The 20710-nt window shown below is 41.2% G+C and overlaps 1 protein-coding gene across 3 annotated transcripts in view; it reads right to left on the minus strand.

The window, feature by feature from the left end:
* WDR75 (WD repeat domain 75) overlaps positions 1–20710 on the minus strand; it is a 35055-nt gene that overhangs the window by 939 nt on the left and 13406 nt on the right. For all 3 annotated transcript variants that reach the window (XM_083350508.1, XM_083350509.1, XM_083350510.1), the window contains 13 exons: positions 20543–20631; positions 17787–17945; positions 15729–15788; positions 15502–15617; positions 11700–11875; positions 9779–9942; positions 8064–8244; positions 6594–6688; positions 4853–4948; positions 3630–3799; positions 2026–2085; positions 898–1038; positions 717–802 (listed from right to left, as the gene is read on the minus strand). In XM_083350508.1, coding sequence (XP_083206634.1) covers positions 717–802; positions 898–1038; positions 2026–2085; positions 3630–3799; positions 4853–4948; positions 6594–6688; positions 8064–8244; positions 9779–9942; positions 11700–11875; positions 15502–15617; positions 15729–15788; positions 17787–17945; positions 20543–20631 — 1593 coding nt within the window. The remainder of the gene's footprint in view (positions 1–716; positions 803–897; positions 1039–2025; positions 2086–3629; positions 3800–4852; positions 4949–6593; positions 6689–8063; positions 8245–9778; positions 9943–11699; positions 11876–15501; positions 15618–15728; positions 15789–17786; positions 17946–20542; positions 20632–20710) is intronic.

Here is a 20710-nt window from a genome sequence, read left to right on the forward strand (position 1 = left end):
TCTTGCAAGCTGAAGAACCCAACTGGGACTAAAACTATTCCAAGAATTCCATGAATTCTTTCTTTGCTAATGAGATACTCCAAATGATTAAATCCTCCACTCCCTGAAAAAGCTCCAAAGAGTAAAAAAAAAACCTGGATCAATAAAGGACCAGAAAGAACAGCCCTGAAGGGATTATGGTCATCGACAGATATGTCCAAACAGGGTCAACCTTAAGAGCTACAACCCATGTGATCAAAACTCCACATATAAGACGGTAAAAGAAGGAAGCATGTTGACTGCATGATTGCGCATCCTGACCCCCTTCCTGCAGACAACTTTGGAAGAGGGGTGAAGGTTTTGGGTCCACAAATTTCTAAACTTTCTAGATATATCCTAAATACAAGAGGAAGCATCCCTATCTTCGAGCTGATATTTCACTTACTTTCCAACAGTTGGACAAGAAAGGAAAGTGTACAAAGTAAAAAAGAAAAAAAAAATGGCAGAGGAAGGACAAATAATCTAATCCTAACAAGGGATTTGGGGGTTTGATGGAGAGGTGACAGTAGCTGATTCATTTCTAGAACTCCTGCCAGGGCGATGTCTTGCAATTCTCTGAACACAGCAGCATACATGCAGCCTACATGGGTATCTCTGCGTTTGGATCCCATCTCAACCAAAATTGGACAATACTTTTTTTAGTATATTACATCTGAGCGACCTCTCGGGTTTCTTACCTTGTTCTAGGCACCAGCAAAGAGTGAATAAAAAGAGGACATAAGAAAGAAGCTGAAGGTAACACATGTGCTGGAGTATGAAGCAGCTGGGGAGAAAACACAGGCCGGTGAGACTAGGGCACTTTCTTAAGAGGTCATTGCAAATGCATAAATTCCGAGTGTGGGTTAGATCCATTCTTACTTCTTTAACAGCAGGCGATTCTTGACCTAGCAGATTCTGCACAGGAACTTTCCCAATATCCATTCCCTCTTTCATTTGCTGCCGATGCTTCCCCAGTAAGAGGCAAAAAGGAGTCATGGAGATGCTCTCCTCAACTGCTAACTAAAAAGGAGATGGAAAAAACAACCACATCTACATTAAGGCATAGGCAAGTAATTTTCAAGCATAGGGACAAAAGTGCTACAAAACAAGAAAACAGTAACTTATCTTTGGAGCACATGCTTGTTCAGCAGTCAGGTGCACCATGATGATAGGCAGTCATTAACTAGGTCAGCCTTTGTATCCTGGTGGAACTAGAGTGTCTATCTATAATATGCTGCCAGCAGAGGGAATTGCAAAAAGCATCCACTTGCTTGGGTGGTACCAGATTAGGAAGGCAAGGTTGAATTAGCAATACCTGGCCAGAAGATTAGTACAATCCATGACCAGCTTAGTGCCTTCTCCATGATTTTTAAGAGCCCAAAAACTCCAAGAAAGGTACTACAGGTCCTTGAGATGAAGGCCAATTATCATTTGGAATTGCTTTATCTTAACCCGATTGTAAATTTTAATATATATTTATACTATTGAAGATAGATTTTTAATTTGGAAAAATTAAATATCGTACCCATCTTGGATCAATCCTTGAATGCAGTATTTTCTTCCAAGAAACCTTCACTCTTTCAACTAAAACAAAGCTAAAATTATCTGCAGATATCATTTTTACTCAAGCATTTAAAACTTAATTGGCAACTCTCACTATTCCATCTGTATTGGTATCCACCAAGTAGATGGGTGTCTCAGCCTTTCCCATAGTCAAGTGTTTGCCATCTTAAATGAAAGATTCAATACTATCCTGGCCAAAGAAGGTGAAAGATAGGTGTCCCGTGATGAGACATGAAAAATTAAGAACAATGTGAAAAGAGGTAGCGTTGTAGATGGAGCAGGGGAAAAATTTTGACACAGCCTTTTCGATCCAGAGACACTCACTGAGGCAGGCCACGCCTCAAGACTCCATTGCATTCTTCACTGAAATATTTTAATATGACTCAGCATTCAAAAAAGGGTTTTCATTCGTTTCATAAGTCATTTAGCTACGAAAATTAATACCTGTCTACTGGAAGGCGTAAGTCTCTCTTCTGGGGTCTTTGTGCTAAAAGTCATTAATTCCTACACAATCAAAAGGGAAAAGAAAAGCAAGATTACAGACCAGGAAAGGTATCCTTATAATTACATTGAGTTTTTAAAATGGCGCACACCATTCAAAATACCAGTCCAGAAGCATATGGATATAGAACTAGGTGAATTTAAATATGAGATGTGGCCATTAGCCAAAACATGGGGGATAGTAAAAAAAATATATTTGCTACTCTTTGGAACAATGCCTTTGCTTTTAAATATTATAGGGAATTTCCTTTCCCTCTAATAATGACCAAATAACACTCTTTTTTTAGTGCTGTTGGGGAGAATACATTACCCACAAACCAAGTACAGCATTCATAGAAAGCAATATTGGATTTAGACAGGCCAAATTTCATGTCAGCATAGTATGGATGGCTGGAATTAGATTGCAGGAAAATAATCTATATCTTGACACAGTTAAGAGATATGCAAAATGCAGGTTGCTCAGAGAAGCCCATAAATGTCAAAACATAGCTGGCTCAATATAGTTTATCTAGGTTGCAATCCTAAATGGAGTTAAGAGCCTCTGAACAAACAGGACCTATTTCTAAACAAGCAAGCAGAGTGTGTCATTAGTACTTGAAGAATATGTATGCAATTTCTATAGCTGTCCATCCCAGTCAATAACCTTTTTTGGGGGGGGAGGGGAGTGGAATTACAATTAAAAAAATATATTGCAATTAAAAATACTAAAAACATTTTTGAAAAAATAAAAGCATTCAGATTAAATATACATAGGAGTCAGGAAACACTTTAAGCTAATTTTTCTTGTTTCTATGGCCCACCCCAACTAGGACAATATTGTAATGACAGTCTATTGCAGGGGTGTCAAACTCAATTTCATTGAGGGCCACATCAGCATTGCAGTTGCCCTCAGGGGGGCGGGTGGGTGTGGCCTGGGTGGGTGTGGCCTAATGGGTGGGCGTGGCTAAAGTGTGTATGGTTTACTGGGTGGGTGTGGCCAGCTCCACATCATTGGCATCAAGGGTGCCTATGGGGGCCTGGGCAGGAGTGGGACAGATCTGAAGGTCTCTGGCAGGAGGAGGGTCTCTGGGCCAGGGCCAAGGCAGTGGGGGCCGTTCCCTCACTGTTTCCAGGATGGCTTTGCGGGCCGCATGAAACCACTTCGCGGGCCGGATCTGGCCCCCGGGCCTTGTGTTTGACATGTCTGGTCTATTGCAAGCATGTCAAACTCACGACATCACGTGACATCGCGTGACATATCGCAACTTTTTCCCCATTCCCGGCAATGGGGTGGGCGTGATTTCAGTATGATGCAACCGGCCCGCAGGCCAGCAATTTGACGTGCCTGGTCTACTGTAAAGACTGGCAAAAATGAATATTATAGCCTTTTTCCAGATCTGTTAGTCATCCCTACCAATTTCACTCTAAGTGATGTGTCATGACATATCGCAACTTTTTTTTGCATTGCCGGAGCTGGGGTGGGCGCGGCCTCAGCGTGATGCAACCAGCCCGCAAGCCGCCAGTTTGACACCCCTGCTCTAAATCATTTTAATAAACTCGGAACTTACGTGCGTTTCAGTCAGAAAATAAAACTGAGACTGGCTAAGCCACTGGTATTTTTCAGAGGTAATACATTCAGGCACATCTCTTGGAACAAAGACAGCCCACTGGACTTTCCCTTTGCAGACATTCCTTTGGATACACAAGGGCCGTGGTTCGCTGGGCTTGAACACAAACACTAAAGCAGAGAAGAATATCTTTAGCTTTTGAAAACAACCCTGTCTGTTTTTCTGACTCAGCGTTGAAGTCATTGAGTTACAAAGCCACAACGATCCCAAGAGCATGGAGTCCCAGCCTTGATATTGCTAATCGATCTTGTATAAGGCCAACTTAGCAACTAATCTGGCAGGAAGAGCCAAACCGCATCGTTATAGTTGTGATAGTGTGAGAAAACCAATGCCAGATGACACCTCTTTGATGAGAAATAAGCTAGTTGAGCCTGCCCCAACTAGTTCCATTAATAGATTGGGACTCATAAACTCCTTGAATTTCCAACTCTCATGCTGGTTCAAAATCCTAACCTCTAGATTTGGAGAAAATCAAGTGGAGATAGCTACTGTTCAGGAAAAGGAACGGTAAAAAAAGATTCTGATTTTTTAATATGGCCTTCACTCCTACTCACCATGACAGTTTCTTAACGGGATTCAGACACAGAACTCTGTACTTTTTCTGATATTTTCTCAACCAAAATGGCTTGTTCATAAAGTGAAACAGTAATATTATAAAACTGGTATCAAGATTACTAGGTTCTCTTTAAAAACATCTTTTCTTCCTCTGTAGTAAAAATCTGAAAACCAGAAGCTGCTTTAACACTAAGAGATTAAGTAATAACTAACAGTTAGATATCCCAAAAGGAAATTAACTCCCTCTATATGTAAGAAACCTTTATTCCAAATACAGTGAGTAATTGGGTTTTGATCCTAAGATAAAATTCATTTCAGAAGTTCCACCATTAATCAATATTTGGCAATTATTCTACCTCAGCATCCCTCTGTACTTTACTCATATTCAAGAGGCCTCTGCAGAAAGGTCAGGCAGTATCAAAGCAAAGGAAAAGATTGAAAAACTAACTACGCTGGATTTCCTGTAAGTTTTTGGTAGGATCTAAGTTTCCAGGTTCAGCCTAGTTAAAAAGTTTGTTTTAAGTGGCATTAAATCTAAAATATTTTTCTAGGCATGATAATACCACAACTGGGATCTACACAAAGTAGAAAGGCCTCTTTGTTCTCACCATCTGAATATTCTGAGTGCTGAGAAATTGCGACAATATTCTCAGAGAGATGATCAGGCTGAAGAATGTTGACACGTAACTGGGCACTCCATTCCACTGAAAAGAAAAATAATCAGGTCAGTAAAAAGAACCACAGACTATGAAAAGAATTATTTTTTTTTCTAGGAAGGGCACAACTTGCAAGAAGGGCAGATTCAGTTCAAATGCAACTTTGTTGAGTAGGGTCTGCATAAGGGATGAGACTAAGAGGGTGTTCCACAATGATGGCTGGCCTAAGGTTACCCAACAGGATCTCAAAAGTGTCCTGAAATCCATCAATCACATTTTGGCCACCATCAGCTCTAAAGATTGTTTAGCTCACCTGGAAAGGAGGGACCATACAAAGTGGCACGGGATAAGCATAGCCCTGACAGATTCACATTTTGAAATCACAAACTGTTCGAACTCAACTGATCATATATTTCACTATTAGTCTTTTTCAGATTAATAATAAAATACATTAAAATGTGCTCCAGTAGACAACTGGTTTTCTCTAAATCCATTGGACAAAGACAGATTACACTTTGGCCAAGAGTAAAAACAGACAAAAAAGCATAATTTTCATATAATGGTTACTATTTAGATCCCTTTAACAGAGAGGTCCTCAACCCCTGGGCTGTGGCCCACTACCAGGCCGTGGCCTATTCCCAACCTTCTCCTTCCCCCCCACCCGGCTGGGCTGCCAGGTTTGGGGACCAATGGTCTAACACCCTAGTCTTCTCAGGTTGTTAAGAGAGACCTACCTGCTCAATGTTTCAGGGCTAGGAGATGGAATGTTTTCTACTGAGGCACCCAACTCTGCTGGTCCTCCTCTTGTTTGATTATTAGAATATTTTGTCTTGTGGCTTTCAGATATTGTTTAGTTGCCTGGATTTCTGTAAATCATTTATTTATTCCTAAAATAGGTCTTTCTTCCCAACTCTCCAGCAGCTCCTCAAAACTCTTCTGGAAGAACTTCCAATTCTCTGAATTTATAGGAGGTGGACAGGCAGTTATCCCTCTCCCAGCTCCACTCCAGGCTATCCGCATGTAAGTGTCATTGAGTTTCCCTCGTGTAGGACTAGCAAAATAACTCTTCCAGACAGGATTACTAACAGCATCCTAAGCTAGACTATGGAATAAATTTGCTGATGCTAAATTACTCATTTCGATTTGTATCTAATGTAAAAAAAAATCCATCTAATTTGATGTAATTAGACTTCATGCATCTCTTTAACAGCTTAGTTTTAAGCAGAACAACAATTCTGGCCATTTGTCAAAAAGACACAGATTAACTCAGTATCTTTTGGCAAATGTACCACAAATGAATAATAGGTGGTAGTTAGTAACAGTAATCCAGTGCATGTGCTAGTGCAGGGGTAGGCAACCTTGGCTCTTTTATGACTCGTGGACTTCAACTCCCAGAATTCCTGAGCCAGCATGACTCAGCTTGGAAACTCTTTTTCCCTCAGCATGGCTGGCTCAGGAATTCTGGGAGTTGAAGTCCACGAGTCATAAAAGAGCCAAGGTTGCCTACCCCTGTGCTAGTGGATTAACCTGCCCTTTATTGTTAAACATTTACTGGAAGGATTTTTCTTTTCCCAGATGAAATCAAAACTGATTGGTTTTGTTTGCACTGACCCCTTCTTTCAACCGTTGTGTTACTGTAGCATAAAATTCCAAGGGAGAAAAGAGGATGCAAGAAGTAAAAGCAAAGACTTACATGAACAACTCAGCAAGTTCCAGCAGCACAAGAAGCCACTGCTGGTGGTGCCAAGGAGATATTTGGAAGAAATGAGCCTCCCAAAGCATAGGGTCCTAAAGGAAGGAAGGAAGGAAAGGTCAGAATAGTTGCCCAATTCCAAATCCCGCCAGTAAAATTCACTGCTATATTCGTCAGCATCCAGGATTGAAACTGGTGGAAAAAGAGCTGATCGTCCCCAGCTCAGTGAGATATTTCATAATATGACCCCCCCACACACACTACATTATCCAGGGTCTATCTCAGAAACTCACTTCTCAAATTTGGCTATAAGACTCTTATGCTGACCAAAGATATACTTCCAAGTGATATACTGTATGCTCAACAGCAACTTATCTATTATGGTTTGGAGAACAACGGTAAACAAGAAGGTCATCGAAAAAGTTCCTGCAAAAGGAAGGACATCCCTGATGTTCTGGCCAGCTGGACGTTCAGAAGATTAGCCGAAGCCTTCCAATTTCACCACCCAGCAACTTTATGGCCTTTTTAACCTACATCTCCTAGCAGCGACTATATGTACAGACCTGGGAACAAATTCCATTTTACAAGCCTACAGTTCAAACCTCCTACAGCACTCAAGCAAATGTTTACACAGAAAGGGTCAAGGAAGTCATTTGGGGGGGAAAAAAGAGAGAGCACCTTCCGAGCAAACGGTTCTGTTGAAACCATTTCCAGATAACACTGCTCTCTGCAAGTGCTGACAGGCAGGAGGTCATGATCAATTTTAGAGGTTTTCTGAAACCGTCTTGCTGACGGAACAGTAAATTAGGAGGAACTGGCTTTGACTACCGCAGCAACCCAATGCGAGGAATTCAAGCAGACTGAGGGCAGAGAGAGGCGTTGAGAACTATAGCTGTTAATTTACCTATTTAAGAATATTGTATCACAAGTGCTCACGCTTAAAAAGGGTGGTCTATTTACTGAGAAACACAAATGCAACCACAGTCCTCAATTATAATGAATTGCTGATTTAATCATTCCTGTTAACCAGGCTCCCTGTACTGGATGCAGGAAGTTCAGAAATAAATACAAGAGAGGGCCCAATGGCTTTCCTTGTTATTCCAATGCGCATTTTAGTTTCATAGAAGAGCAATTTTACATATTTTTTTAAGCTCAACTTTCCCCCATTATCTCTCTTCCCCCATTTTATTCTTAACCAAAAGGGTCCTGATCTAAGCTAAAATTATACATATTGCATGTGCTGTTCCAGGCACAGAAAATGAGTTAATTTACGAAGACTGTTGTCTCTATTGTCAGATCCTGTTCTAAAATGAATTAGGGCAGGCTGTAAGCCGAGAAGAGCATTTCAGACACACTTTTGAAAACTGCAACATTATTACGCTTGTCAAATGAACTTTTAAAAAAGCCATTTAAATACTAAATAAGCAAAGCTGTAAGGCCCAGAGGAACAAGCATACAACAAGTACATACGTTATCGTCCCTGGAGGATGGCAGAAAGTGCATTTTAAATCCCATGTTTCCGAATCCCACAGGGTGATTGTTTTGTCAAAGCTAACAGCGAGTAAAGAGCCATCTTCAGAGAAGCAGCAATTTGTAGCTCGGTAATTATGATAGCTTCCCACAAAATCGCAGGTCCAAGTTACGCTTTCATCTGTTGGAGTACACGGATTTAGGAAAAGGCATAGAAATGTTAGCCGGATGGCACGAAAAAAAAATCGTGTGAGAATTTTAATTTCACAAATTTGGTCTGGTTTTCTTGTGAGGCATTCACTTGCTCCTTTCCTTGCAAGAAAACTCCCAGTTCTTTGCAACGGAGCAATACCAAACTAATGTGGCACCAACGAGGCCCCATTTTCTTTCTCCACTGGAAGAGAAAGAGGAGAGTTTAGTCCATGTCGATAGTCCAGCGGAGCAATTCCACGCAAACTGCATGCTACTCTCTCTTTTTCTGAAGCAGGAAAAGCCACAGATTGCTGGGGAACATTTCTGTCCAAGAGGCAGAAATTTCTGGACCAAGAGACCACTGTGTGGGAGTAATACTTGCCATGGCAAGCTAAAAAGTGAAGAAAAAAAACCCAAATCTTTGCTATTTAAGTTTATTTCTACATAAAATGGAATCTTGCTAAAAGCACGGCCATATATAAGTGACGTATTTGTACTTTGTTCAAAAAAAAAAAATCCTAGGCTACCAGCCACAACTGCATAGGTTTGCCTGATGCAAACATAAATCCACAGACTTCACTTTTAAAGGGCTTCTTAATAAGCTATTTGCAATCACTAATTTGTGCCCAGGGCTGCAGTTTTTCTTGGTAACCATCTCCTTTCAGACCACATGGAAGAGAGAATTTAGTGTCATGAAAGACACAGTACATTTAATACAACATCTGGATATACCACATCAAGAAACGAACACACAAGCAAAAAGACCCAAACACTACACTCAAAATAGCAAGATAGAAACTTCTTCAAATAGGTGCTCCTACCTGCCACTTTAAATGCCCAGATTATGAAAACCATAAATAACGTTCAAGTATAAACAGCACTCTTTTCTACAAGAGTAGGTATTTTACACATGGAAAAATGCAGAAACTTAAAATTAAGGGGTAAACAAAGAATCTTACATCTCCACAAAAATGGTCCCATAAAGATCAGCAAGCTTTCATGATTGAATGTAAAGGGATAAGAAAATACTACAGTTAAGAGAGTTCCTATCCTATCCTAGTTGCCATCAACTAGGCACAGGACAGAGAACTTCAATCACAGCTACCCTAAAGTCTTTTTCTCTTGTAGTATATATGATTTTATTCCAGTTGCAAAGTTTGCAAATGGTCAAATTCTACTGAACATAGAACAGTTAAGTGACAGAGTCACGTCTCTCTACATAGAGCTAATTTCTACCTATTTAAATACATATATACATACATACATACTCCAGAAGGAAACAGAAAAATAAAAGTCACGCTGCTTATTTGAGTTTTAGAAATTTCATATAGATTCTTTTTTCTTTAGCCTTCAGCACACACAATGGCCTTTTACAGATTTAGAGAACCAACCAGGAAATTGTCACCTGCACTGCAATCAATCCTCAGCTGTTCCTCAAATTCCTCACGTTCATTAAAAAGCCCAAACTGAACACTTTATTCATGTTGCAAATGAATGAAGGCTACTCTCCCCATTTTACTTACTTTCACTCTCTTTATCCACCAGCAGCATCCAGACCTTGAAGTGTCCATCATTGCTGGTTGTTACCAGAGTTGGGGTTACATTTTCAGAGCCATCTGTGCCACGGAAACACATCGCTGTTATGCAGTCCTCATGGGGTGTATTTATTCGTGTGTTTAAAGTAAAGCTAACATCAAAAAAAATATTAAAGTATTCTCATAAAGTAAATGGGCTTCAAGGCTTGTAATATTATGCTGGCTTGATATATGACATATTTAATTCTGAACAATGATCACAGCAAGTAAATGGATGGCGTAATTATTGGATATTATAATTTCCAATCGATGGTGTTGCATTTTTATCCTCAAATAAAAGCAGTACATTCTATACTACTGTACCACTGATAGAAACAGTCAGTGTAAGAAACGGATCTGGTTATAAACCATCAAGATATAAAACGTGGTAGTTGCCTCTGAGTTGAGCTTGACTCCTGTTGAATTACATGTAAATATTTATTTATTTATTTATTATTTAAATTTATATACCGCCCTATTCCCGTAGGATTCAGGGAGGTTTACAGGGAGAATTAAAATACATAGCATACAAAAATTAAAAGCAGTTAAAAACTATAATTAAATTAAGTCCCTGAAATTAAACTAAAACCCAATTAAATTAAATTAGTTAAAACCCCTCAGTCTGGGCCAAACAGCTCAAAGAACCAGGTTTTCAAGTCCCGGCGCAATGAGCGAAGGTCGGGGGCAGTCCTGAGTTCCGTGGGAAGTTGGTTCCATAGGGCCGGCACGCCCAAAGAACGCCCTTCCCCTGGGAATAACCCGCTGGCATTCCTTAACCGGCGGTACCCTGAGAAAGCCCTCCCTGTGGGAGCGCACAGAACAATGGGAAGTTGATGCCGGCAGGAGGTGTTCCCTTAGATAATCCAGACCCAAGCCATTTAGAGCTTTATAGGTCATTACCAGCACCTTGAATCTCATACAATTGGGGGGATGTGGCACAGAACTGTTTTGCCATTATCTTATTTTGAAGTGTTGTTTCAACATTCCCATTTACATTAAATAGCCCTAATAGAAGCATGTATCTTTCCTGTACGGTAACACCCTTCTGTCAAATTCATATCCTCGAACATTAGAAAGAGGCTACAGCAATGTAAGGCTTCTAAGACCTCTCTCTACTTATTGGAACTAGGAGGTGATTTATAGATATCACTGGAATTGTCCAACTATCAGAAACCATCTGTTGTATTATGTTAATTATATAAATGGAATGGGAATGAGAAATAAGGTAGATTGCCACTAGTTCCATAAATGTCATCATTCGGTTTCCTAAGTACTCCGCTGATAATTAGTATGGTCAACTTTAGTGCAAATGATATACATTTATACTTGGACAAAAATAGAAGCCAGAATGCAAAAGTAGCTGAAACGCTGGGAACACTGAGAAGATGCTTGCCATCCCAGTTCCTATCGAGGTTAACCTGTGTAACAAATCAGAAATGGAGTTCCAGCCTTCTCCAGACTATGTCCACTAGGTAAGTTGGACTTCAGTTCTTTGGCCGTTTTAGCTGGGAATGCAGAGAGTGACCAGGTTAAGATTAATTGGAGGGTCAGCACATAAATCACAGATTTTTTTTCCTCAAAAAATCTATCCCTCCCTGAAAAAAACGGTGTTACTGCCCACTTGCACTGTGTCATGAAGTCAGTGCTCTGCTTCCCTGGGGCTCAAAATAACGCTGTAAAAAAATGCCAATCCTGAAAAAAATGACCCGTCCTCGGGCTCATGAGACACTTGAAGTCTTGATATTCATTCTCCATGCCTAAAAGCAAAATCTATGCTTTAAAATGATCTCGGGGGCATGTTACTGCCCTGCAAGGTAGAAGCTATAGGAGTACGACTCCCTTTGTCCAGCACAAATTCAAACATGTTTACCTTTGTGTCTGCTCACTGTAGGCCCAGAGCTTCAGCTGCATCTCAACCTCACTGCCGCTTCCTTGCCGTTGCTCCACAGTAGCCAGCCAGTCGCCTTTGGAATGAAACGCAGCTTTCAGTAAGTCAATCTGGTCCAGACCCGACTGATGAATATACTCCTGCTGCACAACATCCAGCTGGGCATTTCGGAAAGAGGGAGAGGCAAAAGAAATGTTTAGGCTCAGGTACATTTGGAGGTAAAGAAGCCAAGAAATTAAAAGACGCTTGCTCCTGGCGAGGAAAGCCATGGCAAATCTAGACAGCACACTAAAAAGCAGAGACATCACCCTGTCAACAAAAGTGTGTATAGTCAAGGCTATGGTCTTCCCAGTTGCAATGTATGGCAGTGAAAGCTGGACCATAAGAAAGGCTGAGCGCCAAAGAATTGAGGCCTTTGAACTCTGGTGCTGGAGAAGACTCCTGCGAGTCCCTTGGACTGCAAGGCGATCAAACAGGTCAGTCCTAGAGGAGATCAACCCTGACTGCTCTTTAGAAGGCTAGATCCTGAAGCTAAAACTCAAATACTTTGGCCACCTAATGAGAAGGAAGGACTCACTGGAGAAGAGCCTAATGCTGGGAAAGGTTAAGGGCAAGAGAAGAATGGGATGACAGAGAATGAGGTGGCTGGATGGAGTCACTGAAGCAGTAGGAGTGAGCTTAAATGGACTCCAGAAGATGGTAGAGGACAGGAAGGCCTGGAGGAACGTTGTCCATGGGGTCGCGATGGGTCGGACACGACTTCGCAGCTAACAACAACAACACATTTGGAGGCAAGTCAAAACCAAATCAGGACCAAAGACTTTGCAGGAGGTATATCCATCTTCTCTAAACTAAGCAATATCGGTAGTTCTTGGCTTACGACTCTTCGTTTAGTGACCCATTCAAAGTTACAACAATTCCAGAATTGAGTTGAAGTCCACAAGTCATAAAAGAGCCAAGGTTGCCTACCCCTGCCCTAAGGCCATCTGATCAAAATTCAGATGCCAGGCAATTGACTCGTATTTATGACGGTTGACATGTCGTAAATTGCAGGGCCACGTGATTGACTTCTGCGACCTTCTGACAAGCAGTCAATGGGAAAGCCAGATTCACCTAACAACTGTGGAAAGAAAGATTGTAAAATGGGACATTAACTTAACAGTCTCACTTAGCAACAGAAAGTTTGGGCTCAACTGTGGTCGTCAGTTGAGGACTACCTGTACAAGGAAGGAGGCAACCTAAAATTAGGGTGAGTCAAGGAGGCAGATACCAAAATGCGCCTTGCAACATTCACCACCATTCTTTAGAATTTGCTACTAAGCATCTGTAGTTGGTGTTCTTTATAAAAATGAACAATTGTTTCATTCCATTATACTGCTTGCTCAGTAAGATCAAAATTTTGATGATCTCTGTTATTTTGCATGTTTTACATTGTATACAATGCAACCCTTTGATGAAAATATTCAATTCCAGCCTATTTCAATTTTGATGCTTAATATGTTCATGTTTCTAGCTGTTTATTCGTTTTTTTTTAGTTTTGTACACCAACAAGAGTCCGCTAGAGTTGGGCGGCCAATATATTTAAATAAATAAATAAATAATAATGTCTGGTCATTTCACCTCATCTTTCACTGTGTTAAACAAGCATAAGATTAAATTAAAATTTCAAAATAGAGTTAGATTAATGCTATACATTAAACTATATTGTACCAACTAAGATTAGGAGGTTACTAAAATCAATAATTAGCTACAATATCTTATATGATTCTTTATAAAATTCTTTTATAAAGAATTCCATCTTTAGGTAGAATTAAAATTCATTAATAGTTTTCAAGTTGAATTCTTATTTGTTTTTCATACGTACGTTATGGCTTGGTGCCATAACGTACTTTGCTATTATTCTATGGATGGAATTATACATGCTTTCAAGTGAAAAACATAGCTACCATATGCAAAACTAAATTACAAAGTCTTAGTCACAAATAGTATACAAATAGTATACACCTGAAATCCCATACTTCCAGTCCTCCCTGGAATACTTTTTGCAAGTCTTTCACTTACAAACTTAATAGCAACAGTTAATTCTACTTTTTCTACGACAGGATACATGCTATGAAATAAATTATCACTGACATTGAAATCAGTTCTGCCTTTTATTACCATTTAGGAAGGGAAATATTTCCAATTATTTATCCAGGTTTTTTAATATTTTACTCTTTATTGGGGTTTTTTTAGAAAACATATATTGTTGCCACTCCTATCCCACAAATACCATAAAATGATAGAACACTGCCTTCAGAAAGATTGAAGCAAGTACCTACAGTCAGCTGAAAGAAGACTGAATATATGAAGCTACCTTAGCCCATGATCCATTCAGGCTCATCTCTTCAAACTAGCAGTGTTAGAACTACTTTCCTATTGTCTACAGTTTCTTATCCTTTTAATTAGGCTTTGCTAAACATTCTGCAGGGATGCGGTGGCTCAGTGGGTTAGGACGCTGAGCTTGTTGATCAGAAGGTCGGCAGTTTGGCGGGTCGAATCCCGAGTGCCGCGTAACAGAGTGAGTGCCTGTTACTCGTCCCAGCTTCTGCCAACCTAGTAGTTCGAAAGCACGTAAAAATGCAAGTAGAAAAATAGGGACCACTACGGTGGGAAGGTAACAGCGTTCTAGTCATGCCAGCCACATGACCACGGAGACGTCCTTGGACAAGCGCTGGCTCTTCGGCTTTGAAACGGAGATAAGCACCAGCCCCTAGAGTTGGAAACGACTAGCACACATGTGCGGGGGAACCTTTACCTTTACCTTTAAACATTCTGCATGAAAAACATATAATCCACTAGTTATCTTACTATCCTTTCTAGAGTAAAAATAAGAGTATATATAACTATTACTCTCATGCAATGGTAAATTATAGGACTGTGTTTTGAATTTTTCAAATAAATAAATAAATAAATAAATAAATAAATAAATAAATAAATAAATAAATAAATAAATAAATAAATAAATAAATGAAAGGGCTTGTCTTACTGGTCGTAAGGACACAGTCCTTTATCACACTTTTTCAGTGACTTCCATTCAAACCTTTTGCATACCTCTATGTATAACTCAACTATCAACGTCACTTTGTATCACCATATTTCTTTGCTTCGGTATAGAAACTCAAGAGACTTTATTCTCTTTAAGCCCACTGTCCATTAATCCTAATGGCATTAGTGACTTCTACTTATTTATGACAGAGTCTACCTTTTGCCCCCATATTACGTGGCCTTTTCCAACGTCAGCAAAGCTTATCCTGAAGTTCAGTACTTCACCTTCTTCCTTTTCACTCTGCTTATCACATCACCATCCCCGCTCCCAATTCATGTCATCACACAACTCATGGCTACCCCATACATAGAGACAACTCCCTTAATTTTCACACAAAAAATCCTTCCCACAGCACCAATGTACTGCTCACCCTGCCTTGTTGAGTACCTTGAGAATGGCATTTAAAATGCATATATTTAACAATTTGTCTGGTACGTAATTAGAACAACCCATTAGCAACCTTGGAGTCTCTTCTTCTTTTCCACTATCTCCTTTAGTAGACGAAGAGAAACCTACTGCTAAGTTCTAGTACCCTGATATTCGTTTACCTAATAAAATATTTTTTTCAGCTTGTTATGAGGGCAATACTGGGTATTTTCCTTCTCAGCTGGTTGAATGGAAACACAAGCTCATTTGTAAGCTAGTAACTTCCCTGAATTTACAAGGCTTTATCACATATTCCCTACTTTAACTTACATTGTACAATAATTTATCATTTTGCAGTGAATAGAACTGCAGGTGTCCAGGCTTGCCATTTAGAACTAAAGCTTTCGTTCTTGGGTCAACTATCAAACCAGTCTTGACATCACTGCCTGAAATAAAGAAAATGGTATGAAGCAGAAGGGCATTTCTTCCTAAAACACAAAAAACAATTCCATCCCCACCCCCACTCCCCCCCATCCCCAAACCTTTACCCTACATACCTTTGATTAATCCTTGAATTACTGCAGAAACTTTCAGGTTGCTATGTATGATTACTATCTCTGTGTATAAAAAGAAGTTAATAAACGTAAGAAATAAGGCTCACAGAAGGTAGAGAAAAGTTATCATCTACAATTGGACAATTCAGAATATCTGCTAGATCAGAAGGCATTTCTGTTAGTGGGGGGGAAAAGAGCTTGCTTTTGAGGGCTGTTTAAATCTTGGCAGCATTTCTGTAATTAGGCTTGGAAGAATTTGGTGGAAGCGGCAACCAATAGTACTTTGGTTGAGCAGCTTTCACAGAGGCCAGCAAACCTCTTTCTAGGACAGGGGTGTCAAACTGCCAGCCTGCGAGCCGGATGCGTCATGCTGAACCTGTGCCCACCCAAAAAGTCGCAATACGTCACGACACGACACGTGACGTTGCGAGTTTGACACCCTTGTTCTAGGATAAGGCTTTGAAGATAACCAAATGTCAGGTGACCTCAAAAGTAGCCCACTGTAATGCACAGCTATTCTCAAAGGCCGTTCAAAATTAAAATTACTTTAGAACAAGGTAGCAGGACCATTTTGTGCTGTAAGTCACTCCAAGTAGCTAACTCCCTCCTGTGCAGCAACATTGATCGGGTATATGTAGCTAACAGAGCTTGACAGATTTCATCTTTGGTTGTCTAATCCAGGACTTTTCAACCAGTGGTACGGGTACCACCTGTGGTACATTGGCACCTGGCAAGTGGTACGTGACCATCCTAGAAAAGTGGTAGTGGGGGAGGGGAATGAGCTGAACCAGTGGCAGCACCGCACAAGCCTGAGCGAGAGATGGCTGGAGCTGCAGGGCTGTCAGGGCTCAGTGGAAGCGCCAGGATCAGCGCTTCTTCGGGGCTGTCAGGACTCAGCGGAAGATCCAGGATCAGCGCCAGACTCCAGCTGGAGCTCGGTGCTGATCTTGGCACTTCTGCTGAGCCCAGAAGAAGCATTGATCAGCTGGAATGTTGCAGCATCTCCAGGGTCTTGTGATTTACATTCAGACGCTTGGCAACTGATTCATATTTATGATGGTCAGTGTCCCAGGGTCATGTGAAGTGACCAAAATCTGCTGCAATCACCCAGCAGAGGGGTGGGGAATAAAAACCAAACATCCCCCCCACCCCCGCTGCCAATCCTCAACAGAAATGCTCACAACAATGAAAACCTCGGATAGGAGGAAGAGCACCGCCAGGCAGGCAGGCAGGGGTCTTGCTCAGCTGTGGCTTGGGGGGCACTTTTTTCAGTGCCATTGTAACTTCGAACAGTCACTAAGCGAACTGTTGTAAGTCGAGGACTACCTCTACTTCATCACTTTTTTCCTTTTTTTTTTTTTGGTCATCAAGTTCTTGACACCTTGCTAGGCAACTGGTGGTACTTGGATATTGCCATATCCTAAAAGTGGTACAATGGGTGAAAAGGTTGAAAAGCCCTGGTCTAATCAGCACAGTAAGTTATGGAAGCTGGACTCCAAAATATCTGGAGGTCCAACAGCTCCCCAGTGCAGCGTTGCAGCAGCCATAATTTTGGGACCAAGTCGTGGAAGGAGGAGGGAAGAGGAAATCTGCTGTAACTCTGAAGGGTCATTAAGGGACCAGTTGAGGACTACTCGTATATTATAACAAATTTCATGTTAAACCAGACATGTCAAACACAAGGCCCGGGGGGCGGATCTGGCCCATGAAGTGGTTTCATGTGGCCCACGAAGCCATCCTGGAAATAGTGACGGAACGGCCCCCACTGCCTTGGCCCTGGCCCAGAGACCCTCCTTCTGCCAGAGACCCTCAGATCTGTCCCACTCCTGCCCAGGCCCCCATAGGCACCCTTGATGCGAACGATGTAGAGCTGGCCACGCCCACCCAGTAGGCCATACGCACTCTAGCCACGCCCACCCAGTAGGCTACGCCCACCCTGGCCATACCCACCCGGCCCCTTGAGGGCAACCGCAATGCTGATGCAGCCCTCAATGAAATTGAGTTTGACACCCCTGTGTTAAACCAAAAAAACATTTACAAATCTTCCCAGTTTGGCCTTACTGTTATCGGAATGTGAAGTACAAAGAAGAGTTCCATCAGGTGAGACAGAGATATGCTGTATCGTGGCCCCTAAACGAGGCAAGAATTCCTTTTTAGCATCTGACCCATCTCGCCACTGAACCAGCACAGATTCGATCCCACCACTCAGGAGGCTAGTGCCTGTTGTCCCAAACAAAAGAAGGAAAAAAAATGAATCAAGAGGGCGGATGAATCTATTAACAACCAATAAGAAAATAATTTATAATAACTTACAGTAAGAATAACAGATAAGAAGCCAAGAATAACTGAGCAGCTGTTCTCAATTGTTTTCAATGTACTCCAGTGATTTAAATTATTTTACGTTTATGCCATTGCTAATAAGAAGTAAAGCCAACTCTTGCTTTGGCTGAGCAGCCTGTACAAGTATTTGGAGCCTACGAGGACTTGTCATACTAAGTGGAATTAAAAAGGGGAATAAGACCACAATCTTGCACAAAACGACTGAGGAATGAGCTCAGACTCCCTCCAAACTGTGCAGCACTCTGTGTGGTAAATGTCCTGCTGGAAAGGTGTATAACAAGCACATGTTTTTATCTCTGTATATAACAGGTCTCACAAACCGAAATTCCACTTCTACAATGCTACAGTTAACATTTGCTTTAACAAGGGATTAAGGCTTTTCTTTTCACGTAAGAAGCAGGATTTTCAAGCCAAACCTTACACTTTGCTTACGTTAGCAGAAAAATATGTTCTGCTGCCACACAGCAAAATTCCTCCTCTTTCCTGTTCAAGTAAGAAGCCAAGAATAAAATAAACACCACAGGGGCCACCTCAAGTGCTTGGCAAGGTCCAGAATTTTCCAACCGAGACAACTGATTTTCCCCCGGCTACTTAGGAAATGGCTCAGCCTCCCTGTTCACATACACTGACATAAAACAGGCACAACCATTTTGTTACCTTGCCATTAATCAACCTATAACCGTGATTCTGTTTTTGCTGTGAACCCATTTCTAAACCCTCGTCTTTGATAAGATTTACAGGTAGTCCTCGACTTACAACTACAATCGAACCCCAAATTTCTGTTGCTAAGTGAGGCATTTGTAAAGTGGGTTTTGCCCCGTTTTATGACCTTTCTTGCCACAGTGGTTAAGTGAATCGCCGCAGTTGTTAAAAAGTCAGTAACGTGGTTGTTAAGTGAATATGGCTCCCCCACTGACTTTGCTTGCCAGAAGGTTGCAAAAGGTGATCACATGATCCCGGGACACTGCGACCGTCATAAATACGAGTCAGTTGCTAAGCGTCCGAATTTTGTTCACGTGACCATGGGGATGCTGCTATCATTTTAAGTGTGAAAAGCGGTCGTAAGTCACTTTTTCCAGCATCGTCGTAACTTTGAACGGTCACTAAATGAACTGTAATAAGTCGAGGACTACCTGCATTTAGTATATCAAACTGTTTTTCTTGTATGTTTTTTTTTATTAAAGTGTTTTACAAAAAAATTTTTTTACAATACATATCCCCAAAACCCACCCGCCCCAAACCACCCCCCTTCCCCCCCCCACTTCCCAGAGCTGAATACAGGGTTATAAATATAATAATCATATTCTAACTAATATTATCCATTATAAAATTAACCAAATTCATAATGTGCTTTAACTCCCCTTTAACATAGATACATTCAAATTATTAAAAACATAATAATAATAACTTAAACAAAAATATAATCAATACTAATACTAAAATTAATAACAATCTAAAATCTACTCATAAGCTAAATGTAACTTTTTAGTCCCATATTTATTCTGAATATAATCTATCCATCTCCTCCAAACTGAAATATATCTTTCTTGCGAGTGATCCTTCAAATAAGCAGAAATCTTAGACATTTCTGCAAGATTCGATACCTTAAGTACCCATTCTTCTATAGTAGGCAAACTATCCTTCTTCCAATATTGTCCCACCAGTAACCGTGCTGCTGTTATCAAGTTCAACATCAAATTAATTTCTTTAGTATCACAATCTACAACAATACCCAATAAAAACAATTGTGGAGAAAACTTTATAAACTGTTTTTCTTGTATGTTTGATGCTTTTGTATTACCGTATTTTCCGGCGTATAAGACGACTTTTTAACCCATGAAAATCACCTCAAAAGTTGGGGGGTCGTCTTATACGCCGGAAAATCAGCGTCTGGCGTCTGGCGGGAGCCCGCAGGGCAGTCCTGCGCACGCGCACACTCCCCGGCTGCTCCTTAGCAGCTGGGGAATGTGCGCGTGTGCAGGACTGCCCTGCCGGCTCCCGCCCGACGCTCTTCCCTCTTGAGGCAGCATCGCTCCCCGGCTCCTAAGGAGTCCTCGGGGATGCTGCCTCAAGAGGGAAGAGCGTCGGGCGGGAGCTGGCAGGGCAGTCCTGCACATGCGCGCACTCCCCAGCTGCTAAGGAGCAGCCGGGGAGTGTGCGCGTGCGTAGGACTGCCCTGCGGGCTCCCACCAGACGCCAGCCTGCCCTGCTTCCTCCACAGTGAGAGGGGGGGGCGTGCCTTCCCGGGCTCGCTGATTTTCCGGCGTATAAGACGAAAAATCTTGAAAATCATCTCAAAAGTTGGGGGGTCGTCTTATACGCCCAGTCGTCTTATACACCGGAAAATACGGTACATTTTCAGCAGTCTGCACATTTGCAGGTCATCCAAATGTGTGTACTTAAAAGATTAGTAGCACACAGAATACTCCGAAATATTCCCTCTTAAAATTGGGCTTTCTTAACTCAGGCAATTTTACCTTCTACAGAGAAAGCAAGATCGATAACTTCATTGTGATGCCAGTGCATTGTAGAAAATGTATATTCTCTCTTATGGTTAAAATTTCTCCTACAGGAATAAAAAAAACACATTGAATTGCTCTTAACTTCTCAAGAGTTAAAGAGGAGCTAATATCCAAATCACTTTG

Source organism: Vipera ursinii (genome assembly GCF_947247035.1).
Source record: "Vipera ursinii genome assembly, chromosome: 1".
In the NCBI taxonomy this organism is placed as follows: Eukaryota; Metazoa; Chordata; class Lepidosauria; order Squamata; family Viperidae; genus Vipera; species Vipera ursinii.